Genomic DNA, 27,187 nt, shown 5'->3' on the forward strand with positions numbered 1-27,187 from the left:
GGCGGACGGGGATAGTTGCGGAGAGGGCAGACGCGCGCGCCAGGACGCGAGAAGCGTCGAAGGGGCGGTTGGAAAGGCGGTGGGGAGGAGTGGGAGGGTGAGGGCAGGGGCTCCCGTCACCGCCAGATATGGGTCACTCGGCGATCGATGCCGATATAGAGTCGCTGTATCGCCGGAGTCCGTCGCACGATCTTCCCTTACAACGTTCGCTCGCTCGCTCGCTCGCTCGCTCGCTCGCTCTCGTCGACCTGGGGGAATAGAAAGTGGTCCCTCTTCTCCCTTTGCCCTCGGTGCCTCGGGTGCTCGCCGGCGCGTTTGCTCACTCGCTCGCTCGCGACATTATCAGCGGCGACAAGAGGAGGGGAGGCTGACCGGCCGCGATGATTCGCGCCCGGCGTTAAAGGGGTTCGATCGACCGTGCCAAACATGGCGGCATCGCCACCCTGGTGGCCGATACCCTGGAAGTCTAGTGACTTGGCGAAATGGTTCGTGTCGCGGCTACATGGGGGTGTAGCTTTCACAAAAGACCAATCAATACGCAAGAGGTGATCCTACGATATCTCTACTCTCTCTCCCTCTCATTGTCACTCCTTCTCTCTCCTCCCTCTGTTTCTCCCTCTCTCGCTCCCTCCTCAACAAACTCTCCCGCCACCGACTCTCCATCCCTCGTCTGCTCTCCCTCTCCTTCGCCTCCCGCCTACATTTATTTCATTTATCTAGCTCTGTTCCTCAACTCCTTTCTATTCGTTTCATTCTAACCCATCGCGCTTTCTCCTCTCGCGCGATTTTTCTCTCGTGGACGAATGGCCAATATAGAATGGCATAGAGAAAGAGAGAGAAAGAGAGAGGAGAAGGGGTTTGCAAGAATTCGGAAAAGTAGTCTAATTTTAACGCGGCGTCGCACGCACGCACGCCTATCCGAAATTTCTTCGTGCGGGACAGACGACAGTACTTCCCTCGCAGTCTAAAACGATCTTGCCGTATCACCAGGAACGTACTATTTTCGCCCCCGTAGATATACCAAGTATTCTTCATGCTAGTCGAAAACTTTATATAAGATGATTACGCGACTGCCGATTACGTCAATCGCCACACGAATGCAAAGGTTCTGTATTATGTTCCATTCTATATTTTCCTTCAACTTTAATAATCTGCAACAAATTAATTTAATGGTTTTAGACGTTTCAATTAAATCATAAAAGAGTGTTTTGATTGATTCGTAAAAAAATATCGTTATTAACTCAATGACGGCATGCAGTTAATGGTGGAGAAATAATGAAGCATTGTTGGAAGCCTTGGCACATTGCCACGCAGTGACTGCATATAAAGAATGCAATTTTTCTGCAGTTACGTTACCGCATCGTTAAAAGAATTATTTGTACGCAAGTAAATAACAGTCTACATTCAACAGTCGCTTCTGATTGCAGATATTGCGATTAGATAAATTCATATGTAAGCTGTGTACGAAAGGAGAGTCTCGCTGTGTGTGCGATGTGGTGAGGAAACAATCGGACCACGCTGATGGCCGCTACTGCGATTCAGGACCCGACGCGATGCTGCGCAGGCGTCCGTTGACGTCATCGGGTCTAAGGCACGGGGTGTTATACGCTTATCAATGAACGTACGACGCCTACGGCGAGTACCTGTTCTCCGGCCAGCGCAGCACCGGCGAACACACCCTCCGCCGATCCTCCCTTACTCACCGCCCTTGCGACCGCGTGCCCTACGTGCCCATTCTCGGCGTCGGTAGCCTTGCGCTACCTGATCGCCGTTCATCAGCCAAGTGTACGAGAACTATGAAAGCCGATGCTGCGATATCTCATTTTCTCACATAGTACAATCTGATCGAAATGCAGACGGATAGAAACTTTCTTAGTTTTTTTTAATTTTTCAAAATAAAAAATATGATCATCGCCAAGTAAAATCTCGTCTTGAAATTAAAATGTTTAGAATATATCAATTCTAAAGATCCGTGTCTGAACTTTTCTTAGAAATTATATAAGTGTTATAATAATCGATATTGGAATTTACATACAGAGAAGTTGGACGTTAGTCGTAATACTTGCATCATTTTGCACAACTTCTACACAGCGAAACTTTCTTACTTCCAATAGTCGCTGCTTGATGCATACCTGCACTTCCCCCATTGAGTAATTTGAAGCTCGAATCGATCGCCAGACAGCGCGATTCGCCCTCAATCAAACGAGCCGTTTCGGCATCGTTTCATCGTCACTTCAAAGGTTTACTGATCAACAATTAGAAGCGCGTGAGATATATTATACTTTTAAATAGAAAATGTCATGATGTTGAAGCTAGCAGCGGATTCGCAGCAGCAGATTCGTCAAAGCAGGGATTCTCATTCAAAATAAAATACATCAGAAACTTCGACATATAAAGGCAAACTAGCAAGTAACTGCACGAAATACACTTATACGCTTCTAAATAGATTAGACTATCCAGAACAATTAACAAAAATGCGCAGGTCTACTAAATTGTTTAAATTATATAACGAGTTATTGCAGAAACAAGGGAAGGAAGCCTCGGTCGGAGCTGCAAATTTTTTTAGAACATTACTGTAAGCTTCTAAATCAAGCCTACCGCGACTAGTAAGAAACATAAAAAAAAAAATGCGCACGGCTACAAAAAATTATTTAAACAATATAAAATTTATTGCAAAAACAGGAAAACGAAACCTCGGTCGGGGCTGCAAATTTTTTTAGAACATCATTATAGCCTTCTAAATAAATCTCGACTAATGAGAAAAATTAAAAAAAATGCGCACGGCTACGAAAAATTATTTAAACAATATAAAATTTATTGCAAAAACAGAAAAACGAAGTCTCGGTCGGGGCTGCAAATTTTTTTAAAACATTATTGTAGACTTCTAAATCAATCCCGACTAGTAAGAAAAATTTAAAAAAATGCGCACGGCTACGAAAAATTATTTAAACAATATCAAATTTATTGCAAAAACAGGAAAACGAAACCTCGGTCGGGGGTGCAAATTTTTTTAGAACATCATTATAGCCTTCTAAATAAATCTCGATTAATGAGAAAAATTAAAAAAAATGCGCACGGCTACGAAAAATTATTTAAACAATATAAAATTTATTGCAAAAACAGAAAAACGAAGTCTCGGTCGGGGCTGCAAATTTTTTTAGAACATTATTGTAGGCTTCTAAATCAATCCCGACTAGTAAGAAAAATTAAAAAAAATGCGCACAGCTACGAAAAATTATTTAAACAATATAAAATTTATTGCAAAAACAGAAAAACGAAGTCTCGGTCGGGGCTGCAAATTTTTTTAGAACATCATTATAGCCTTCTAAATAAATCTCGACTAATGAGAAAAATTAAAAAAAATGCGCACGGCTACGAAAAATTATTTAAACAATATAAAATTTATTGCAAAAACAGAAAAACGAAGTCTCGGTCGGGGCTGCAAATTTTTTTAAAACATTATTGTAGGCTTCTAAATCAATCCCGACTAGTAAGAAAAATTAAAAAAAATGCGCACGGCTACAAAAAATTATTTAAACAATATAAAATTTATTGCAAAAACAGAAAAACGAAACCTCGGTCGGGGCTGCAAATTTTTTTAGAACATCATTATAGCCTTCTAAATAAATCTCGACTAATGAGAAAAATTAAAAAAAATGCGCTTGGCTACGAAAAATTATTTAAACAATATAAAATTTATTGCAAAAACAGAAAAACGAAGTCTCGGTCGGGGCTGCAAATTTTTTTAGAACATTATTGTAGGCTTCTAAATCAATCCCGACTAGTAAGAAAAATTAAAAAAAATGCGCACGGCTACGAAAAATTATTTAAACAATATAAAATTTATTGCAAAAACAGAAAAACGAAGTCTCGGTCGGGGCTGCAAATTTTTTTAGAACATCATTATAGCCTTCTAAATAAATCTCGACTAATGAGAAAAATTAAAAAAAATGCGCACGGCTACGAAAAATTATTTAAACAATATAAAATTTATTGCAAAAACAGGAAAACGAAGTCTCGGTCGGGGCTGCAAATTTTTTTAGAACATTATTGTAGGCTTCTAAATCAATCCCGACTAGTAAGAAAAATTAAAAAAAATGCGCACGGCTACAAAAAATTATTTAAACAATATAAAATTTATTGCAAAAACAGGAAAACGAAGTCGCGGTCGGGGCTGCAAATTTTTTTAGAACATCATTATAGCCTTCTAAATAAATCTCGACTAATGAGAAAAATTAAAAAAAATGCGCTTGGCTACGAAAAATTATTTAAACAATATAAAATTTATTGCAAAAACAGAAAAACGAAGTCTCGGTCGGGGCTGCAAATTTTTTTAGAACATTATTGTAGGCTTCTAAATCAATCCCGACTAGTAAGAAAAATTAAAAAAAATGCGCACGGCTACGAAAAATTATTTAAACAATATAAAATTTATTGCGAAAACAGGAAAACAAAACCTCGGTCGGGGCTGCAAATTTTTTTAGAACATCATTATAGCCTTCTAAATAAATCTCGACTAATGAAAAAAATTAAAAAAAATGTGCACGGCTACGAAAAATTATTTAAACAATATAAAATTTATTGCAAAAACAGGAAAACGAAACCTTGGTCGGGGCTACAAATTTTTTTAGAACATCATTATAGCCTTCTAAATAAATCTCGACTAATGAGAAAAATTTTAAAAAATGCGCACGGCTACGAAAAATTATTTAAACAATATAAAATTTATTGCAAAAACAGGAAAACGAAGTCTCGGTCGGGGCTGCAAATTTTTTTAGAACATTATTGTAGGCTTCTAAATCAATCCCGACTAGTAAGAAAAATTTAAAAAAATGCGCACGGCTACGAAAAATTATTTAAACAATATCAAATTTATTGCAATAACAGGAAAACGAAACCTCGGAGAAACGCCTAGACGGCAGGAATCAAACTGCGGCTCGGCGTGGTGCGTAAAAAATTATTAAAAATGTAATGATACTAATGATAATAATGTACTCTCATGTGCACCTGTTTCACCACCGATTTCCTAGATCGAGAGCATGCACATGCGAGACAGATCCTTGCAAGTGGTTGACACGAGGGGCCATTCACTCAGCTATTTGATGTACACGTGATTATAAAGTACAGTTGATTACAACTGATTACAGTTGATTACGATGTGATTACAACTATTAAAGTGATTTTATACGACTGTGTGAAATCGATTGTGATCACAGCTGATTACATTGTGATTACAAATGATATCACAGTGATTACAAATGATATCATTGTGATTGCAGTGATTACAAATGATTTTATTGTGATTGCAAATGATTTCAATAGTATTACTTGTTATTATTGCTAATTTCAATGTAAATATTGTTACAAATTTATCATAATTTTAAATTATAATATATAATAATAGAAATCATTAATTAATGCTTTAAATAATTTTAATATGATTGATTAGATTTTATTTAACTTGTAAAGCAACATGCCAATTCTTTAAAAAGTTTAAAAAAATAATATATATAATATTATATATAATATTACGAGTATTTATTAAATGTACATCATGAAAAAGTAAGAAAATAAAAAGTATTTTATAGTATTCATAAACTTTATTTAATTCACAAAGTAGCTTGTTATAATAATCATAAAAACGTTATAAAAATATGATATCATAACAAAGTTATAAAAGTATTAATAATAATTATTACTATTGAAATCATTTGCAATCACAATAAAATCATTTGTAATCACTGCAATCACAATGATATCATTTGTAATCACTGTGATATCATTTGTAATCACAATGAAATCAGCTGTGATCACAATCGATTTCACACAGTCGTATAAAATCACTTTAGTAGTTGTAATCACATCGTAATCAACTGTAATCAGTTGTAATCAACTGTACTTTATAATCACGTGTACATCAAATAGCTGAGTGAATGGTCCCTCGTGTCAACCACTTGCAAGGATCTGTCTCGCATGTGCATGCTCTCGATCTAGGAAATTGGTGGTGAAAGAGGTGCACATGAGAGTACATTATTATCATTAGTATCATTACATTTTTAATAATTTTTTACGCACCACGCCGAGCCGCAGTTTGATTCCTGCTGTCTAGGCGTTTCTCCGAGGTTTCGTTTTCCTGTTATTGCAATAAATTTGATATTGTTTAAATAATTTTTCGTAGCCGTGCGCATTTTTTTAAATTTTTCTTACTAGTCGGGATTGATTTAGAAGCCTACAATAATGTTCTAAAAAAATTTGCAGCCCCGACCGAGACTTCGTTTTTCTGTTTTTGCAATAAATTTTATATTGTTTAAATAATTTTTCGTAGCCAAGTGCATTTTTTTTAATTTTTCTCATTAGTCGAGATTTATTTAGAAGGCTATAATGATGTTCTAAAAAAATTTGCAGCCCTGACCGAGGTTTCGTTTTCCTATTTTTGCAATAAATTTTATATTGTTTAAATAATTTTTTGTAGCCGTGCGCATTTTTTTTTATTTTTCTTACTAGTCGGGATTGATTTAGAAGCCTACAGTAATGTTCTAAAAAAATTTGCAGCCCCGACCGAGGCTTCCTTCCCTTGTTTCTGCAATAACTCGTTATATAATTTAAACAATTTAGTAGACCTGCACATTTTTGTTAATTGTTCTGGATAGTCTGATCTATTTAGAAGCGTATAAGTGTATTTCGTGCAGTTACTTGCTAGTTTGCCTTTATATGTCAAAGTTTCTTATGTATTTTATTTTGAATGAGAATCCCTGCTTTGACGAATCTGCTGCTGCGAATCCGCTGCTAGCTTCAACATCATGAAAATGTCTTTTCAAATTTAATAAATCAATATTTCCCCAGTGATTCTCGCAAAAGTTATTTGTAAGAATAAATAAAATTTCAATAATTTCAATTATTATACGTAAATACTTACAATATACTGGCGAGAAAAAGTCTCGCCTTGCGTTGTGCAATTTTAAATAAGTTTATACATTCGCGGATGTTCGTCAATTTCGGCGCTTTCACTTTCACATTTTTCATTCTTCATGAAACGTTTCTCGATGATCATAGTTATCATAATCGTAGGTTCCAGCATGCAAGTTGCGTGTTATGAATTTCTTCCTCGAGCCTGCAAATAAAATAACTTAAAATATTCATTTGCCGGAAATAAAGCTATTTCAATTTAACACACTTTTAGGTGTAAGCTTGAACTGTTTCTCTACTCTGTATTATTTTTAAAAATAAATATATAAATAAGTAAAAGCGTATATCTCTTTCTCTAGTAGAGGAATATTTCTATTTTTAATTAAAAGGACACCCTATTATTTCTATTTAGCTTTATCGGTTTCAGCATCTTTGTAGTGACCGACTATGTTGATCGCCGTTCCTCTTATTTCTTCATTACATAACATTGCAACCGGTTTTAACGCATACATAAGCGGGAGTATTTTTCTCTACCCTGAGCGAGCCACTGCTGATCCGACGCAACCGTCCGTCGATGCGAGTTAGAGAACTGCGCGAACTGCAGTCGCGCGCAGTTCAATCGCCGAACGTATACTCTGCAGTGTGCAGGAACGCGCGTATTTTCTTCGAGTGTAATCAACTATTTGATTATTTACAAAATAATGTATATAGTGTGTTAAAAAGTTTTATATCTTCTTATGCATAAAAATACGTTGAATATACTTTTAAACACGACTTAAATTAGTGTACATTAAAAAATAAGACAACTAACTGCAAAAGTCTACACAAACTAAGTGTTATTAAATATCCGATACATATAACAAATACTAATCATTTAAATTGTATCACTACACTGTAAAAAAATTTTCTCAAAATTATCCACTATAATAGATGTAAAATTACTAAATAGATGAAAATTTCCACGCATTTGTAAATTTACAATATACAAAGGTAAGATTAATTTTGTAATTTGTAGTTAAGCAGATTGCAGAAATAAATTTACAACATGTATGGAAAGTTATAGAAATGATAAAGTCAATACGTTTTGCAATTGTATTACATATTATATATTCAAATATTGTCTCTCTATCATACATGTTGTAAACAATAGAATTATTACTTACTACGTCCGTACATAGTGATGCTAAGTGGGCAGAATTTTCAAGCATGCACAGTGAACGTTAATCGCATTATATTTCACAGCGATATATGGAATATTATTATGTAATGTTACAAAAATTTAGATAATTATATTTAAATATTCTGTTATATGCGTGATTTTCTGTATAAAATAAGATACATTTACTCAATAGAAGCAAATCTACATATTTTTTGTGGTATTACATAATTTCTATAAAATTACATGATTTTTTTTTATTTATGGGGCTAATTGTGTAATTTTTACATCTATTATATGTAAATTTACTAAATTTTTTTACAGTGTAATTTGATTGTTAGAGTCTTGCTCCTCTGTTATTCTCGTTTATTATCGTCACATCCATGAACAGTCTCCTTCAAGCAAACAATTCGCGTATAAAAAGAAAGTCGATAATCTTCAACCATAAATATTAATATTGATCTCAGTTAAAACAAAATTCAACGTCTCTTCTTCAGTCTAATCAATACTCTGCGCGCTTTGCTCAATTTCGAATAAACTCGAAAACGGCCACTATAAAGGCATTTGGCGTATTTATCTCGGGATTATAGTAGTGTTCGCAATAGTAATTTTAACTTTTAAACGTTCAAAAGAATTTCGACATCATTGTCATCGTTACATTTTAAAGTGTTTCGTTAATTCTTGACATTAATTATTTTACTTAAATCAGTAAAATTTCCCACAAGCAACAGTTTCGTTTTTAAAAAAAATAAAAAATTGGGTTCTGTGTGATATCGTAATTAATTAATTCTGGTGAAGAAACTGGTTTCAAGCATAATCTTCGACAGCATTTCTTAATTCTCTTCAGGTAAAAAAATAATTTGTTTAATTCATAACTAGAATTAAAATTACGAAAAATAAAATTAATTAAAGACACCAAATTGCATTTGCATTTTTTAATTCTCGTTTGCATTCTTTAACTCATAAAACTTTTATTCATGTAATCCCAAACTGTTCACTCAGAAGTTACATTATGAGGCAGCATTCTCGGCAGTTGCCGGAGTTCTGCCAATGTAACACGTACGTAACACACAATTTGCAATACGTGATCTTGACAGACTCACTATTTGAACAGATAATTTCTATATTTTACAATGCTATTTTTGAAATATAACATATAATTTTGAATATACTAGAAACAATTTTAACTCTAATCCGAACGCCGAGAATACGCAAGAATAATTACTATAATGCCATTCAAGTGAGATTACACACCAACCATTCGTAAGCGACGGTTCTTACGTTGGCGGTGAAAGTTTCATTACGCGGGAAACCTATGGACCACGTTTCAGCCGTTAAACGTTTATGCTCTGGATATTTCCATGTCTTTCTTCGTTTTGTTATCTCGCGTGTTAAGAAGAAGGCGTTATTAATTTTAATAGATCGTTAAATCCAAAAAAATGTTTAACAGAATAATTATACAGTTACATTTATTTTTCATAGGATGAGGTTCGGTCACACGATTGACGAATCGCGGAAGAAATATCCAGAAATCACAGACGAGCTTTTGGAGAACCTACAAAAATGGGCGAAAGATCGAGGCCTTCCGAGAGTTCCCAAGGAGCAATTGGCGTTGTTTGCGCACAGTTGTTATTTCGACATGGAGGCCACAAAACGATGCATGCACGTTTACTACAGAATGCGCGCCACGATCCCGGAATTTTTCAGTAAAAGGGATTCCAGCCTCGACTATCTGCAACACTCTTTAAGAGCGTTGTACGCACTTGAATAATTAAATAAATCTTCATAACATATTAAACATTAAGTAACGTAAAAGGAAAGCTTTGTTTCGCAAGAGAAGTTTTATGCCCCGTGTTGTACATGTACATACAGTTCTTACATCAGATACGGAAAATCACGGCGGTAACTTGAAACGCAATCTTTAAACGCGTTTATTTATGCAAATCAAATATACTATCATTTTAACGAACATATTATTCGATATGCCTTCGATGCGACGATTACAACATGGACGGAGAGCAATTTCTGCCTCGATCGATTCTTCTTCTTCTCTTTCAGTCCATCTCGCCTTTTATTCCATACCGTGCATACAAATTGTGCGCCTGCCAATAGTACCTTGCGCCTAATACGGCAGCATTAGGTATCTTTATCGCAGCAATTTTTCCGCGTCGCGCAACTACAGCTTGTCCCATCTGGTACCGACGATCGCGCCTCGACATGTTCGGAAATAATCCTCCTACTTCTGCTTTCTTGTTTTTCCTTCATTTCGCAAGACTCGCATGAGTCATGAAGATAAATTCTAATAACGTTAACTCAGCGTTAACAAACTAAATTATTTTTAAATTTTTATCTCCTCCATCCTAAAACTTTGTTGTTACAAAAGCAGTATTGTGTTACAAAACAGAATCTGTTTTTGCTGTGTTCAGGCAAAGTGAAATAGACATCATTTCTTACGTTGAGTTTTTGAGACGAGCAAATCCGATGATGCTAGTTAAAATTATGTCATTGCAGTGCATAAAAAAATTACGTTTAAATTGGGCGGAAAACGCGTATCGTCGCAATTATTCGCGAAACGGGTCGTTACGTTATGTATCGATGTGCGTGATACATTATGTTTTGACATTGAAAGTAAATATCTTATAAAAATGTTATATTTTAACGAAGATATCAGACGCAACGGACAATTTTCGTGCGTTTGCACTGCGGTTTGTTAGGTCGGTGGAAGCAGTCTCGAACGTTAGAGTGTTACAAAACGCACAACCATCCGATAGCTTCGCTAATATAGCATTTTTATGAGATATTTATAATTCTAAAATCAAAACATGATATATCACACTGTGAATCATTAACACATGTAAGGCATAAAATGCACGACCGTCTGATTTTTTCGATAATAAATATATCATTTTTATGACATATTGTACTTTTAACATTAAAACATGATATATGTATATCACACTGTGAATCACCAACGTGAATAGTGTCTCGCGAATGACTGCGACACGTTTCTCCGATTTAAACTCGATTGTTTATGTATTCCCCTCATATAACATTTTTATGAGCTATTTTATACTTTTAGAAGATATTCTGTACTGTATTATATGTGACGTAATTTTAATCAACACTTTTGGATTACTCATCTCAAAAACTGTAAAAAAATGACGTTTATTTTAATTTTTTCGAGTACAGAAAAACAGATTCTCACTAAAACACTTCTCACAACGCTGTCCTTTTAATATTTCATCTGTATACGTTTCTAAAAACTCTATTTTATTTTCATTTCTTTTTTTTAAATAAAATACTTATTAAATTTTACCTACTTATTTATTGTGCTATAGAGAATTTGTGATGCTTCCCAAGCCCGATAAAAACGGTAACCGGATAATTTTTCATCGACTGGCGGATTCACGGCCATCCGAGTACATGTTCAACGATGGCATCAAGCTGCTGCTGATGTCTATCGATGCGAGCCTCTACACAGACGGCTGCTCGCCAGGGTACATATTTCTCTTCGACATGGTCGGCGTGCGACTCGGTCACTTGCCTAGACTATCGATAAACAGCATCCGCAGATTCTTCGAGTACCTACAAGAAGGCATGCCAGTGAGGCTCAAAGGCATTTACGTGCTGAACGCGGTCTGGTTCATGGATAAGGTGCTCGCGCTCATCAAACCATTCATGAAACGAGAGCTTTACGAAATGGTAAATTGACTTTTAATTATCGACTGCTACGCGATACATGCGACCAACTTTGATAAAAAGATCATCTAAAATCTATATTTCTAGAAATCTAAAAGCATCCTTTATTCTAAAAAAATTTTCTTTACATATAGATAAATGTTCTCTTCACAAGATAATAGTTAGATTTTGCCTTTTTTTTTACTGTCAATTTTTAATTTAATTTTGTAAATTAATTTTGAAATCGAACCGATCAGGATTATACGAATCGAAAACTTCAGATTTCATTAGATTCGTATACGCATTTACGCATCGTGAATATGCATTTCTGCGTATCCGCATTAAGAACATGCGCTAACATGTCTGGCCTTATGCATTCGATGCACGATCACGTCAGCGGTTCACAAGATGACTTTAACTTTCGTCATTCACCGTAGCTTTACCTTTACACGGGTAATGTCTCCGACATATATCCTCATATACCGCCCGAATGTCTGCCGAAGGACTTTGGTGGGGAATTGGATTGTGTCGCAAGCCTTCACAGTGAGTACATATTGCGTCACGGCAAGTAGCATAATATCTGCAACAAGTTCTAAGATTAGAAGCGTTATAAAAAAATTTGTCTTAATATTTGAACATTAGATTTTGCTCTTTGCAAAAGTCAATATCGTACAGTAATGTTGATCGTTTTAATTTGCAGAAACGCACTGCATGAAGCTGGATCACTTGCGAAATTATTTCCGGGAGGAGGAATTTCTGTTTCGCTGCTATTTGCCCGACAACGTGAAAACAGCGGATCAAAAAATTATATCAGACGCGACCAAGGATCTAAAGGACCATCAATGGTAGCTGATGCGAGATCTTAAGTGTAAAAAAATAGCGTCAGTGAACCGATCAGGAAATTCATATGTATATAAAGAATTCTAGAAAAAAATGATTTTCTCAATATTTCTGAAACGTGTTCCAATTCGTACCTTTTTTTTAGAAAAATGGTTCACTATAGTAGTAAATCGCGGATTAACAAATTTAAACTCGCGCGCGCTAAATGAATTCATGATATTAGAATATTAGAAAAAGCGCAAAGTTTAACAAAGCGTATGTTACTTTACCGTATAATGTACAATTGAATAAAGATACAATCGCGTGTAGCGTCATTAATTTTCATGCGTGACTTCTCGCAGATAATTGCGTCCTTGAATCCAAGGAAGATATCATCTGCTCCCCATTTTCCTTTCTACATCCTTGCCTGAAATTAAACATAAATGTTAAAAAAAAAAACAAAGAATTGTAAAATAAATACACAAAATCACTTAGGGTTGGAAATAATTGCAACGCATTATTTTAAAATTAACATACACTAAAAAAGTTTTTTTATGTTCAAGCAAATATATTTATTTTAATATTTCCTTGATTTAAACAAATATTAGCTAATATAAAATAATTTATTTTTAAACTTGGAAAATATTTTTTTCATATCAAGTAAAATAATGTTAAAATAAATATATTTATTTGAACATAAAAATTTTTCTTTTAATGTATTAATTCTGAATAGAAAGGTTAATTTTGTCTTGAATTTCAATTTGAAAGCGGAATTTAAAAATTTAAATTTATTGACTTCTCGATATTAAACCCTGGTATATTTATTACATATTTATAATAAATATTTATACCGATCTATTATCAAAATTAATATAAAAGCAAAAAATCACATATTTCGTTTCTAAAGTTTCTCTTACATTGGTAAATTATAAGAATCAAGCTTCGATAATTGTCTACGACCAGTAAAGTTGGAAGGGACGTTATCGACTATGCATAAACATGGCATTCTGTAATTACCAACATTAAAAATCTTCCGACAAAATTGAAATTCTCAAAAATCATCAATATACAAGCAGAACATAATCAGGTGGCATTAATTAAAATTTGAAGGCTGATAAAGAATGTTCATCAAGGAGTTCTCATAACTCAGAACTTTATGTCTAAAGATTCAAATTGTGAAGATCCAAATTCATAGATTAATAAAATTTCATGTAATTTAACGCAATATTAAGTAAAAATGCCGAATATCGTGATTTTACAAGCTCCACGTATTGCAGATTGTTATTATTGTAACTGGCACAACTATCGAGGCGCAAAGTACCTTACGCCATCTATAGAAACCGTTCCTTTCCTGAAAAAGAAAGAATCGCAACACGCTCGGTGGGAATAAAATTTTCGACCTCTACAGAATCACCACCGTATGTTGATGCGGTTCACGCGTTCGCCATATCATGTTTACATTTGTTTGCACATAACCTTTCGGATCATCCAAGCGCTCTGGAGATGTACGAAAACACTTCGTTGATACAGTCTCGGCGATACTCGACTCGTTATCAGCTGGCGATGCTGGACACATGAGTCGACGCCACTCGCTGTCCTCAGTCACCTCGTTTTATGCGATCGTACACCTGAAGATTTTTCTATTTCAGACAACGCCGGCTGACGCGCGCATTGAGGCAACAGTGAGATTATGAAGAGATTTTAACAATTCGATAGGTGTTCAATTCGTCGTTATGTAACATCCGGCTATCGAACACATAATTGACATCTCAATCACATAAATCTTGTGGTGCGGTTGTTGGGATCGGGCAAAATGTTGATTTCGAGATTACTACATGAGATTGGTAGGAAGTGGTTTAACGTGCGGAAAACCACCAGGCGGAGTGTGCAATCTGCTAGAGACACGGTTTTCCGCGGTGGTGTTGTTATCGTTAGCACTGTTTTCATAGTCTGGCTGTCTATATTTCTTTATACGGTTTTTTACTACTCCTACATGCCCAGCATGTCATACGTGCGTCCTGTGCATTTACAATTCAAGTGAGTTTCACTTGTGATTCTATACTCTATGTGTCCAAAAACATGACAATGACAATGCACTGATAAAAAAAAGATTATTTGATTCAAATAAATATGTTATCAATAACTTATATCAAACAAGTGAATAGTACTTATTTGCAGTAAATATTACTTGGCTTGATATAAAACAGATATTTGAATTGTACATATTTATCAATGTTTATCAAATCTAATAACATATTTATCAATAATATAAATCAAGTAACTTTTTTTCTCTCAATGTGGTCAATGCTTTTCAAAGATATCAAAGTCTGAAAAGTCTAAAGTTGCCAAAGTCTAAAGTTCACTACTGAATCTTCAAGATAATTATATTTATAAAATAACAGTAGAACACCTAATATATCAAATCTTTTAATGAGCTTCAAAGGAGTGTTACAATGACTCCCATTACACACAATTTTATTTACCTACATATAAACTTCATTTTATACTAGAGCATCTAGTAACATCTAATGTTTGTCTCTGAAGATAAATTGAATTGTATTAAATATTAAATGATATTCAATCTTTAATAATAATTAAATGTAATAGAATTTATATATAAATCTTTATATTTATTTTAATTATTTTGACACTTATTTAGATCATGTGATGAGAAGAAAGGAATCTGCAGTTTTCCACAGGCTCATGTGCAACTGACCAAGAAGCAACAGCTTCTAATGGTGGGCCAACCATATAAAGTAAATTTACATTTAGAAATGCCAGAATCGCCAGCGAACAAAGAACTTGGTAAAGTTTTCAATTGTGTTCTGTAAGAATGTTTATGTTTTACATTTTATTTTTTGTTTCAAGGTATGTTTATGGTTTGCGCACAATTGCGGAGCCGAGATGGATACCTCGTGGACCACACGTGCAGATCAGCTATGCTGCATTATCGCAGCACACTGTTACACACGCTTACAACTCTCACGTTTTCACCTATGATGATTTTTGGAAACGCTGAGGAGAAGCAAGATATTATTCTCGAGTTGTTTGGTAACTTTGAGGAGGATCAGGTAAGAATCGGCAGGATTAAAAAGATACAGTTTAGTTTCTAGTTTTATAAGCAATATCTAACCAAGATGTGATTTCAAACATTTCAGAGTCATCCAGTAACGATTATTTTTATTGAGATTCAATCACGGCATATAGAGTTCTATTCTGCCAACCTCATGATAAATGCTCATTTATCGGGATTACGTTACTGGATGTTTTATTGGCCAGTTTTATCAGCCTTTGTAGGCATTGGTACAAATTTGTTTTTCATAATGCTCGTATGCACGTTGTCGTATATACACTTTGGTACCGAGGAAGAAAATACGGACGAAACTTTCAGTTATGAAAAGGGCGAGATGGAAGATGATAATGATCTTAAGAACTGTAAGCTATTTTATAATATGTTTTTATCTTAATGATTTGATGCGTCAGAATTATTAAGAAAATCATCCTTTAAAGTGTCAGATACATCATCTCAAGAAGATACATTATCCATAACGGACCTCAAAAGTGAGGAGAAGAGTATAGAGGAAGAAAAACTTGTTAAGGGAGAGCCAAGCTATATCCAGGAAATTTCCACATTAATTGCCGAGTCATCGAGTAGCGCTTTAGCTAAATAATTTATTATTACGCTTAGAAACGTGATTAGTCTGTGTAATATAAAAATCAATTTTACAAACGGTTAGTTGTAAGTAATTTATAATTATCGATTATTAATAAGAAAAAAACTATGGAGAGAAATGGAAAAATATATTTTATTATTTTCTACAAGTATTATATATATATATTTATGATAAATTATACAAAATATTATCCGATATTATTTAGTGATACCTTTAGGCATCTATCAACATGTCGATCCTACGTCAAAATATGTTACAGCCGTAGAAATTGCATATGTGCGTCCTGATGGAATTCAAGGACAGCAAGTTTTTGCACCCTCCCTTGCTCTAGCGCTTCTGCGGAATACTTGCTTCTAAAAATATACTTGATACGCTACTTCGATGCCAATCACATTTTTTTTTTTTTTTTACGCAAATATTTCGTGCTTTTGTACTCTGCTTCAAGTATTGTCGAGAATTATTTAAATCGAGCTTCCGGATTTTTATTTATTTTAAGTATTTTCTTTTAATCATGTCGTTTATATTCGGACAATATTATTTCGGATAAGAATCTGCGATCACGGTAAGACTTTGTTCCCCGCATTATAGAACGTCAAAAAAGTTTTATGGACCCTTGGCTGCCTGGCAACCGACAATACAACCGACCCATGCTGACTGGATTCATTTATCTTTCTTGAAAGAAGATTTCATTAGAGTATACAACAAGACGCCAATGATACCAAGCTGCGGCGTTTCACTAAAAAATTATAATTCAAGCTTTAAAATGACTCGAAATTTAGTGTTGAAATCTTTAATAAAACTAAATCTTTTTAACATCTAAATGCCGTTATTGTAGTTTAATGAACTTTATTGTTAAATGAAATATTATATATCGGCGCCTACAGAGTATTTTATAATATTCTACAGACTGAAATTATAGATACATCTGATACCTAGATGTGCATATATTAATTCTAAGCGCCATATAAATGTCTTCCCGTTCCTAAAATAATCTTCATTTCTAGATATATCTTGAAAAGTGGTCATCCGATAATTAATAACTAGAAGATATTCCAGTTTCTTAATGCGCGCAGAATATTCGTGATTATTCTTCTTAAAGGTGCAAAACATCTGCCGACAATCACCGCGTATGCGTGTGCGTGTGTGTGTCCAACGTGATGAGGCTTTCTCGAGAAGTGTCGTGAGCGCAGAAAGTGGATGGTACCAGCGCAGCTGGACCACAAAAGGTGTTGCGTTTTGGGATAATCTTCAGGGTAAACCGCAGGTGTAATTCGTAATATTCGGTCGCGTCGGTGACGCGTTGAGAGACACTGGCTGCCTCGGATGACTGGTCGGTTAAGTCGAGATACCGGTCCTATCGTAGAACTAGCCGGGGCTCGAGAGCGCCGAGTGTAGCGATAGTCATTCCAGCTTCCGTGAGATCTCATGCACGAGCGCGCGAATACGTGTACATGTGTGTGTGTGTGTGTGCGCGTGTAAGTGCGTGAAGAGCCAAGAAAAAGGAGATGAGGCGCGCGACGCGTAGAGAAGGGGGATAGGAAGCCAAAGGGACTGACGACGGGTCCGAGTGGGAAGAAGGGAGAAAGAACGAGAGAGGCTGCGGAGAGAGCGCGGAGAAGATAATTTAACAACCGTGTACAGGCGTTGGTCGTGGTCGGCCGGTCGTGCCCGCGGTCCCCGCTTCGGTCGTCCTCGCGTAGGCTCGTGAAGGTTCGGGCACGCGAGAACCACGCGCATCAAGGTCGCGGCCATCCACCTTTCCCTCGCGGCAAGTGCACGCGCAGGCTACGCCGTCGACGTCGGGGTCCGGCCGACCCGGCGGCCAACGCCGCGCAACCAGGATGACCGGCTGTCTCAGTCCCCAGGGACGCAGCCGCCGCCGCGCCGCTGATGAAAAGGGTTCCGCGAAGAGCGCTCCGGTCCCAACCGTCCTCTCGATCAACATCGCGGCGAACAAGAAGAAGAATCTTATACTCGTTATCCATTAGCTTGATTCAATTTCTTCGTGCTCTTTCCGCAGGGCCTTCCCGAGGAGCCCATTGTGTAGTAATTGTAAAACTTTTGTGGAGACACGGGATGCTTCTATGAGGCCCTGTAATGTCTCTTTTATACGGATTGCAATTATTTCTTCTTTATAGTTATATAATTTAGGAGACGATAAGATGTTATGAAGAAAATGAAAAAGTTGAGGTGACATTTAGAGTCTGCGAAAAAGATAAGATGGCGCGTATTACCTTCTTTAACCCTTAACCCTTTTATGTCTGATGGTACATTATATGTGCCAAACTTTCAACAATTCGTATCTTCCACTAAAATAAAGATAGTAACTTCTTCTTGGGCTAATTTTAAAGATAAAGAATAGGATTTTTTAAAAAAGTCATCCTTAGGAGTTTCCTCTCTTGATCTACATACCTCATCAAAAATTTGTAAAATGAGGTAAAAGTGAAAGATGGATGTATCTTCCATAAAAATCAAGATAACGAATTTTTCCTGGACTCATTTAAATGATCCACGTAAGGGATATTTATTAAAAAAATTGCTATTAAATTTCAAAATGGCGTATTCAATATGGCGGATCAAAATGTAAAATTTTCTTTGACTTGAATAAAGCTCATACTCCCAGAGAGCTTTGGAGTCATTGATTATGAATTTGTAACGGAACTTTTAAAATTCAATGTGGCGGATAAAAATATTAAATTTTGTTGGATTTGATTGATATTTTGGTTCGCCGTATTAGATTTGGAAATTTTGTGATTACAGAATCATAATATGCGATCCTGAAAACTTCTAGTAAGACATGAATTAGATACTAATTATTCCTAGAAAAGACACGAAAGGTTTAAGATATGATGTGATAAAATATGCCATCCTGGATCTCTTGATTTCGATCGCTATTTCATTCATTTAAAGCGGTTCAAAACATCTCTAAAAATTTACGACTATCTATTTTCAAGTTTTTGAAACAAATACCTTTACTTTATTTTGGAAAAAAATAAAGTAAAGGTATTTCACTAAAAACAAAATTTTTATTTTCAAATAAATTTGTTTTTAACATTGTTTCCTTGATTAAAACAATCTTTCCCAACTTTAAAAGTAAATTATTTCATACTAATATTTATTTAAATTAATGTAACGATTTGAACGGAAAAAAATTTTTTTCGTGTAGTATAATGTAATTAGCTTTGAAATTTCCGTGGCTAGAAATCGGTCTGATATCCATGATGGTATCCTAAGGGTCAATGCGCAGCTCGTGAATACAGCACTTGCGTTATTGCACTGCGTGTCAAAAGCTATATAGATATGTATACATAATATTCACTTAATTTTAAAAGTTATATATTAATGCTCGCAATGTATCTAACAGCGCCGCACTTGAAATAGTATTGTTTAAACTTTAATAATTTCACGCGAATGCAATATTGCGAATAGAAAAAAAAAAAAAAAATAAATCATCGTAAAATAAAGCAACGGTTTACTATTTTATTATAATCAAGGTATTTTCATTCGTGCTTTCTGTATCCTTTTGAAGATAGTCAATGTTATAAATATTTTCTCGGTGAACTGCTTTGTACGAAGAGTGAGGAATTTTAGCTTTTTATATTCTGGTATGTGGCGAAAGCTACGGAATTATTCACAGATGTGATATCCCAATTGCTGCGAACGCTATATTTCATTACGCAGGCTGAGAAGAGATGGTCAAGGGGGATACGACTCACGCGAGCTACAAAAGGCTTCAACATTAGAGAACAGAATTTGAGAAATTCAAGTTTTAATGAAGAAGAACAAAGTGGCGTTCTTCTCTGAAGAAGGACAGAGCAACGTCTTTTAGCGTCACATTTTTCCGAGTAGAAAATAATATTTCTAGAAATCTAGAATCTCGCGTTGCTCGTTTGCTCTGGAATTAAAATAGCCGAGCGCGCTGCGGCCCTGGGCGAAGAGAAAGGTGTTGTGAGCGGAGTCCGTCCTTCGAGAAGAAGCTGGGTCCAGAACTAATCGTCAAAATATAAGGGAGCCCGTCGAGCCACCTGCTCGATTCGATAGGATACCGGTTACAATACATCAGCGAGAGGATATAGCACTATATTGCAGAAAATTATGGTGAGGCGCCGCGGACGGTAAGAGATGCTGGCGAGATGCTGCCGTCGCAGCCACAGTCGCCGCCGCTGCCGCCGCGCTACTCGCATTATGCTTAAAAAAAAAGAAGATCCGACGAGCTAATTTCCTTCAAATTCCGCGCACGTAGGCAGGTGTGTGTGGGAACACGCGCGTGCAACGCGAGCGGCTAAAATCAATAAGCACGGGATCTGTAATCTGTGTGGATGGTCAGAGAGAGGAGAGAGAGATCCGGGGATTGACGGCGGATGCAATCGTGCGCGCCGAGAGATACTCTCGAGATCGCCTCGTCCGGACGTGGAATTGAGAAACGCGGTACAAAGGGTGCATTCCCAAACTTTCGTAACGTCCTTCCATCGTATCGAATTCAGATTGACCATTCGCGAGATCGAGCGCAGGGCGCGAGGCGCGAGGCGCGAGGCGCGAGCTGGTTCCCGCGCGCGATCTTCGCGCGCGGCCACCACAGTTTCCCCGGGCCGTCATCATCGGCACGATCTATCCGCCCATTTTTTTCTAGCCCCATTACACGTAATGGCGCAATTTGTGTGTAATGCTGGAACTCGGACGCTTCCGCCGGTCCTCGGCTGCGTCCGGCCACGCGAGCAACACGCGATCGCAGCGACTCGCGCGATCCGGCCTGGACCGGTTCGGGGAACCTGTACCTTGCGGAGCCTGCGGAGGCGCAAAAGGGGAGAACCGGTTGCCGCCGCGCGTATCTTTTCTACCTGCCGACCTGCGTATATAAACCCCACCCTTTCAGCCTCCTCAATCTACCTCGCCCTCTTATTCCACCGGTCTCTGTGTGTGCGCGCATACACGCTGATTTTTTGCCACGACGAGAGAGAAGGGTGAGAGGGTCCGGGAGAGGAAAGCGGAGGAAAGAGAGAAAGAGAACTGGGAGCAGCAGGCAACGGAAGCGGGGAGGAGGAGACCGGAGCGAGGTATAAGCGGCACCAGAAGATGGCCGGGGGGTTTGACCCTGCCAAGAATCCCGCATCTGCCTCTGCTCCTTCTCTCTCACTCTCTCTCTTTCTCCCTTTCCTTCTCCTTCTCTCTCCCCAACAGCGCTCCGTCCGGCGGCTAATTTGCCGTCTCCGACTGACCGTGGAACCTGTTAGCGCAGCGAAATCAGCGCGAAGATACAGCCGAGAGAGAGGCGGTTCGAAGATAAACAATCCGTCCGCCACAATGGCCGGCAAAAATATAGCCGATTAATAAATGGAAATTATTCAACGTCCTTCTGTCGTGTCCGCAACGTTGTTGCCCACCGCCCGTACGATTTATTAATCCGCCGGTTTACTATGTGCTTAACGTTTTTCGTTTTATAGCCCTTCCTCCCACCCCCCTCCCTCCCCCGCCCTCCCGCTGGCAATTACCAGGCTGCGTTAACGCGTGGCGTGTCGATATCTTCATCTTGCGACATCGAGTCAACGAAAATATTAACGCGCCGATCAAACAGCTTAACGCGAGCGTTTACGATTTCGAGTTTTTATCGCGGAAGGAAAGAACGAACGAAAAGGGATAAGGGCGGACGATACTCCACCGTTGTTATGTTTCACCACCCCGTGGTGCGGATTTCAGAAGTGCTGAATAAGCGTTTTTAATGCGTCACAGCAGCGACGCCCGCCCGCCCGCTCGCGCTGCCGTGACGATGGATTAACTTGTCTTCCTAATTCATTAAAAGTTTCCGCGACACGTTTTAGATATTTATCTCGACGGTGCTTTTTATCCGGGTTACAGGACGCGATTACGCTTTTGTTTCCCGCGCGACGCAGTTGCAGGACCTCTCTCGCTCTCTCTCCGTCCTCGTTTCCCGCTTTCGCTCTTCGCCCCCCTCCCCCCGTTCTCCTTCTTACGATGCCCTTGCGCTCCTTCGTTCTTTCTTTCGGATGCGCGCGCGGTAAAGCTGCTGCATCGGGTGTTTGCGGTTTCCCGCAGCCCCGCAGCGGAGAATGCACCTGGACCGACTTGCGCCGACTTCTCCAAGGTACAATCGACGATCGCCGTTTGTCGGTTGTGCTCGGATTCCTTCACGACTGCAGGAAGAGGTAGAAAGAGGCAGCGAAGAACGAGAAAGAGCGAGAGAAACAGAGAGAGAGAGAGAGAGAGAAGAGGGGGGGGTGTCATTTCTCTTTTGCAGGCCAAACCAAAAAATAATTCGCAAGATTCATCATCGTTCCGTATTCTTCGCGACGTGAGCGTCTTGCATGGAGCAAAGAGCGACGGCGACTCGTCGAGTTCTTCTTTTTAAATTTTAATGACGGATTCTTTGACGAGAGTTCGGACTTGGTCGATTTGCTTTCAGCCGGGGATGTCAAAACGCTTCTCGAGCTATAAAGCGAGAAGGGCAAATATATGTAAATGCCCTCGCGAATAAGCGTCGAGATGGGTAAAAAAAAGCGTCCTTTTAATTGGGACACGAGGCGCAATTACTTTCTATCAAATCTCGATAATGTCGGTCCGTAAAAACCGCGTGTCGCGATTTATCGACGATAGAAATCCACATTTGCGGAAAACGCCGTGATCGTATTATCATTGAGACCTTTCGACGAGCGAGTTTCTCGGCAACGAGCCGCCATTACGCTTCTGCTAAGCCGTCTTAGCCGGTTTTACAGGTTTGGATTGACCACAGTAAGTTCACACATTACGTTGTTTCGTTTAAGCGAATGCCTTCGCAACGGTGCAATTGAAGTTTGAGCTAAACTGCATATAATGATACTTATAAAGTAGCGACTCCGTAACTCCCCGTAACGATCGCTTTGCTCTTTACGTGAAACAGCCTCTATTATAATATATAATTCCATTCCCCCCTCCCCTTTTTTTATTAGGAGCCACCAGGCACTTACCGTATTAGTTAAAACGCTTATTATGTACGCGAACGCAAAAATAAATTGCCCTTTGAGCGCGGATTATCGAAGCGTACGTTCCTCACGTTTCATCCGACCTGATTTCCCTAAACCTGGACGTTCCCTAGATGTTCATAAAGGCCTCCACCATAATACGCTCCCGGTCGTGGATACGCATCTTCTTACAGAGACGGCATGCACACACGAAGCGAACAGATTCGCTAGTTGAGCAAGCGTCGTCGCTGAGGAGAAGCGATAGGATGCTGCGCACCTGCTTGCCTCCAGGCAACAGTGCTCGCTTCTTGTCTATACCCACCTCTTTCTGATCTATTCCTCTTGCTTTATACCAGCGGTTTCCAACTTCCCTTTACACAATATTTTTATTGCGTACTATATTGAAGTCTCTTTAAAACCAGTTATGTATTTATGTCGTAAAAGACGGAACAAAAATCCTTCGCAGGATCTTTTTTAAGTGGATCCAAGTTTTACCGTTATATTTAATTGTCGAGCTATTCGGTGTCATTAGCATCGAAAAAAAGTTTTACGTAGGAAGATGATCTGCGATCTGATCTCTGCTTATAACAAGTGACGAGTGGTTCGATGTTCTTTCCTTTCTTTTTTTTTTCATGATTCAATATCAAATAAGGATAAGCTGCGTGTAAGAAGAAGGATTAAACGTGCCGTCAAAAGCGTAATTAAACTTAGTCATTTTCCGTATCTCGCATAAATTATAAACGTCTGCTTTTAATTATCCAACAGTTTAACGAAACTTTTATTTTACGCTCTTCTCGGTGAAATATTCTTATATCTCACGAACGTGCGACCGTCCACGCTCGTCTATTATAGCGCACAAAGTTGGAGACATTTCGCGCGCGTGCTGTAGCTAAAAATATCTTTAATTAATACGAATGCTAATGAGCTCTCTTCCTTGGAATTTCGAACGCGGAATGCCCGTGGATCCGTGAACGTCCACGAAACATCAGTTGGGAATCTCTGTCTCGAGCGAACACGAACACAGCAGAACATTCTCCTTCGTAATCCGGTTACTCTGGACATTATGTAGCCCGGTAGCAAGAGCGATACCTTACCAGAGTCCGTCGTGGTATAAAGACTCTATTAAATTTAATTACAGCAAATAATTAATATTATAACTTGAATTTTTTTAACTGCAGGTGCGTCACTCGTATTTACTTACAAATCTTCTCTCTCTCTCTCTCTCTCTCTTCCATATTTCTCTTTTAACGTTTACTTTTAATGTCGTGTTTGTTCGTCGAAAACGAAGAGACGTTTCATTAGAAGTGTGTTATACATGATAAATAAATCAATAAGTTTCCATCTTGAAGAAATAATTGCAGTTAATCGCTTTTACGTTCACTCCATGTCTCTCTCTCTCTCTCTCTCTCTCTCTATTCGGAGAGAAAAGCTGATTTCCCTCGTGCGATATATTATTAACGATAACCAGGGTATAAGTAAATGTGTAGATGTAAATTAGATATATGTGTCACACAGGATGTAAATTACGCCCCGAGCACTTATTTACATCGAAACAGCATTGCACATCTAGCCTCGGATTACATTCATGTATTGTACATCTCTGTACACATATCCGGGTCGCAGAGATTCCGCCGCCGCCGCCGCCGCCACCAGCACCAGCACCAGCACCACACCACCTTCGCGCTATTATCCTTTCCACACACGTCTGTCACCCCCTTCCTCTCCGTACGTGGTCTAAAGTTTCGCCAGGGAAATTAGTGCGAAAATTAGCGTGTCCCCGGTTTCGCGAAACGGCGCCGTTCGGCAAAATACGAGCCGTTTAGAATTCGCTATCGGGAGATCATGGCGCACAAAGAAGCGCCATGACACATACCCGGTGGTTAATGAACTTGCCGTGGGGTGGAGTTTGGCGATCCACCACTCGATAGTTAAGACCTCGGAGAAACAACTATTACGTTGAAGTTTGCACATTAATTTGACCGTTGGCCCAGGCTTCTCCAAACTTTGCCCGACTTGAGATATTCTTCAAAGTAACGGTACAAATATCTCTCTCTCTCTCTCTCTCTCTCTCTCTCTCCCTCTGCCCCTGCGGAAACTTGCTGGCATCGCACTATTGTGGGCAAAAGGCTTTCATTAGGAGCGGATGGGCGCTTTAGCCTCGGCGAACCGACGACGACGCGATGCGACGTATCGACGAAATTATTTTCGCGTGACTCGGCAATTTCCGCGAAACTCTAAATTTTCGAGTTTTACGAGAAGAAACACACATTATACGCGTGCCACATCGCGCGCACGCATACACACGGCGATTTTATCCCATGTACGGTTTAGTAGAGTAGTCGAACGGACTAAACCGTGTAACGGTAATCAGAGTACATCTCTCGGCGGCGCGATATGTCAGTACAGTATATATCCGCCTTTTCATGCTATTTGTACCGTAGTTCCCGCGCTCTTGCAAGAGGATAAAAGTAATTGCAGGAATGGCAAATAACGTTTTCGTCGGGGCCGCGGTGAACGTAAGCGGTTTCCGCTTATGACATTTTAACATCAACGGCATCATTGAATCCGTCTCGAGTATCACAACGACGGGCTCGCAGAGACTCGACGCGCGTGTTTTCACGGTCGCAAATGGAATATTTGCGCGGTGTAACGGCGAGAGGCAAGTAAATATTTAGGATGCACACTATGCGCCGCAATTTCCTCGTTCACGGAAACCGCCCCGGTGCCGAAGCGAGAATACAACGCAATTTCCACCGTGAACTTCCCTATCCTTTCCCTCTAACCCCAGGAACGTTTTTACGGGAGTAGTTTTAACGGAAAAGTCACCGGTGCGCGCGCGATGATGGCGCGCGTCCACCGATACGAGCGATAAAAATCCTCCTTGAGAAAAGAGGATATTACGAATTTATATTGAGCAAATTCCTATTAAACAAGGAAATACTAAAATAAGAAATGTGTATTAAAATAAAAGTTGCTCTTTTCCTTATTAGATTTTATATTATGATAAATCGCTTAACCAGAGAATAGCCGTTTGGACTATTTTGCACTATAACGTCGGTAAAATGAAGCTCAAGTCACAGCAAATTTTTTTATTGCAAGATACATGCCCACCTCTCGAAGAATTCCAAAGCCTAATTTGTACTATACAAAAACAAATTGTGACTTCTCTTGAAATTAGCTAGTATCGAAAATATTCCACGTGACTGTTATAAAATTAATAAAGAATGATAAGAATTTATATTCGAAGTAATGGTTTTTAAATAAGATTTGAGTTAAAAAAAATATAAGATATTAATTTCTACTGAAAGATAGAAAGAGACGAAAAAATATTTTTGACCGATGACAAATCAGCTAGACAAAGAGAGAGAGAGAGAGAGAAATGTCCTACGGCAACTATCTTTTTCTCTCTGCGTATCCGGTTTTGGCCCGGCCTCGAGAATAGCAGTTAGCCTTCCATATAGATTACAGGGTAAAATTGATATCACGACAGATGGGTTGATTTGCGTTAATTTTATGCTTTACACCGATCGCTCAAAATATACACACAAAAAAAATGAATTCTTAGTTCACGTATATTTTTATTCTTGAGTGCTATTTATTTTCATTTAAGTATGAAATGCTCTTTTCAATTACAACTGTTCACTTGCATCAATAATACATGTATCTGTGCAAAGTATATTTTATTCTTAAGATCGTATTCTTGTTTCTAATATCATATTGTTCTCACGACAAGCTCAATCACATTATTCGAAAGCTATTTATTCTTTGATTAAGAATTATATATTTGAAAATGCGCACGATTTACATTCGAAGCTCACTTGTTTCGCGTTCACGGGCAACAGTGTGCATGACAACCCAGTGGATTCCAGTATCAAGCAAGATGATTTACCCTCTGTTCGAAAATAAATTTAGTTATTACTAGTAAAAATAATGGAGTTGGCAGAAGTAAAAATTACTGGCGTTGCGTTTCGTTTTTTCCACCAGTAAAACCAGTAGACGAT

The 27,187-nt window shown here is 38.2% G+C and overlaps 2 protein-coding genes and 1 long non-coding RNA gene across 9 annotated transcripts in view; 2 read left to right on the forward strand and 1 right to left on the reverse strand.

Moving 5' to 3' along the window:
- Positions 1-80: 80 nt before the first annotated feature.
- LOC105194531 (clavesin-2) lies at positions 81-12,898 on the forward strand. 6 transcript variants are annotated; one of them, XM_011159483.3, is made up of 6 exons: positions 7,468-7,896; positions 8,387-8,909; positions 9,545-9,817; positions 11,401-11,764; positions 12,178-12,283; positions 12,441-12,898. In XM_011159483.3, the coding sequence occupies exons 3-6, from the start codon at positions 9,546-9,548 to the stop codon at positions 12,587-12,589; spliced, it is 891 nt and encodes a 296-aa protein (XP_011157785.2). In that variant the 5' UTR covers positions 7,468-7,896; positions 8,387-8,909; position 9,545; the 3' UTR covers positions 12,590-12,898. The 6 variants fall into 6 exon arrangements, with proteins under 6 accessions (XP_025994510.2, XP_011157786.2, XP_011157787.2 ...); XM_039446658.1 differs by having other exon boundaries at positions 8,404-8,909; XM_011159484.3 differs by lacking the exon at positions 8,387-8,909 and having other exon boundaries at positions 7,435-7,577.
- LOC105194533 overlaps positions 6,876-27,187 on the reverse strand; it is a 235,121-nt gene continuing 214,809 nt past the window's right edge. Inside the window, exons 7-10 of the long non-coding RNA XR_005574290.1 lie at positions 12,850-12,986; positions 12,184-12,320; positions 11,383-11,647; positions 6,876-7,111 (exon numbers count right to left, since the gene is read on the reverse strand). This is a non-coding gene — a long non-coding RNA (uncharacterized LOC105194533). The remainder of the gene's footprint in view (positions 7,112-11,382; positions 11,648-12,183; positions 12,321-12,849; positions 12,987-27,187) is intronic.
- Positions 13,946-16,359, forward strand: LOC105194532 (seipin). 2 transcript variants are annotated; one of them, XM_011159489.3, is made up of 6 exons: positions 13,946-14,064; positions 14,209-14,596; positions 15,219-15,364; positions 15,428-15,630; positions 15,718-15,994; positions 16,070-16,259. In XM_011159489.3, exons 2-6 carry the CDS (start codon positions 14,373-14,375, stop codon positions 16,228-16,230), a joined length of 1,011 nt encoding a protein of 336 aa, XP_011157791.1. In that variant the 5' UTR covers positions 13,946-14,064; positions 14,209-14,372; the 3' UTR covers positions 16,231-16,259. The 2 variants fall into 2 exon arrangements, with proteins under 2 accessions (XP_011157791.1, XP_011157790.1); XM_011159488.3 differs by lacking the exon at positions 13,946-14,064 and having other exon boundaries at positions 14,373-14,596; positions 16,070-16,359.

Source organism: Solenopsis invicta, chromosome 3 (assembly GCF_016802725.1).
Source record: "Solenopsis invicta isolate M01_SB chromosome 3, UNIL_Sinv_3.0, whole genome shotgun sequence".
NCBI classification, from domain to species: domain Eukaryota; kingdom Metazoa; phylum Arthropoda; class Insecta; order Hymenoptera; family Formicidae; genus Solenopsis; species Solenopsis invicta.

What these genes read in the sequence shown, in the direction of transcription:
- LOC105194531 (XM_011159484.3), top strand. Translation starts at nt 9,546, where the DNA reads ATGAGGTTCGGTCACACGATTGACGAATCGCGGAAGAAATATCCAGAA. An exon ending in CAACACTCTTTAAGAGCGTT is followed by an intron (nt 9,818 to 11,400) that starts GTACGCACTTGA and finishes ATTGTGCTATAG; the next exon opens with AGAATTTGTGATGCTTCCCA. An exon ending in TTGTGTCGCAAGCCTTCACA is followed by an intron (nt 12,284 to 12,440) that starts GTGAGTACATAT and finishes TTTAATTTGCAG; the next exon opens with AAACGCACTGCATGAAGCTG.
- LOC105194532 (XM_011159489.3), top strand. Translation starts at nt 14,373, where the DNA reads ATGTTGATTTCGAGATTACTACATGAGATTGGTAGGAAGTGGTTTAAC. An exon ending in CCTGTGCATTTACAATTCAA is followed by an intron (nt 14,597 to 15,218) that starts GTGAGTTTCACT and finishes ACACTTATTTAG; the next exon opens with ATCATGTGATGAGAAGAAAG. An exon ending in GCCAGCGAACAAAGAACTTG is followed by an intron (nt 15,365 to 15,427) that starts GTAAAGTTTTCA and finishes TTTTGTTTCAAG; the next exon opens with GTATGTTTATGGTTTGCGCA.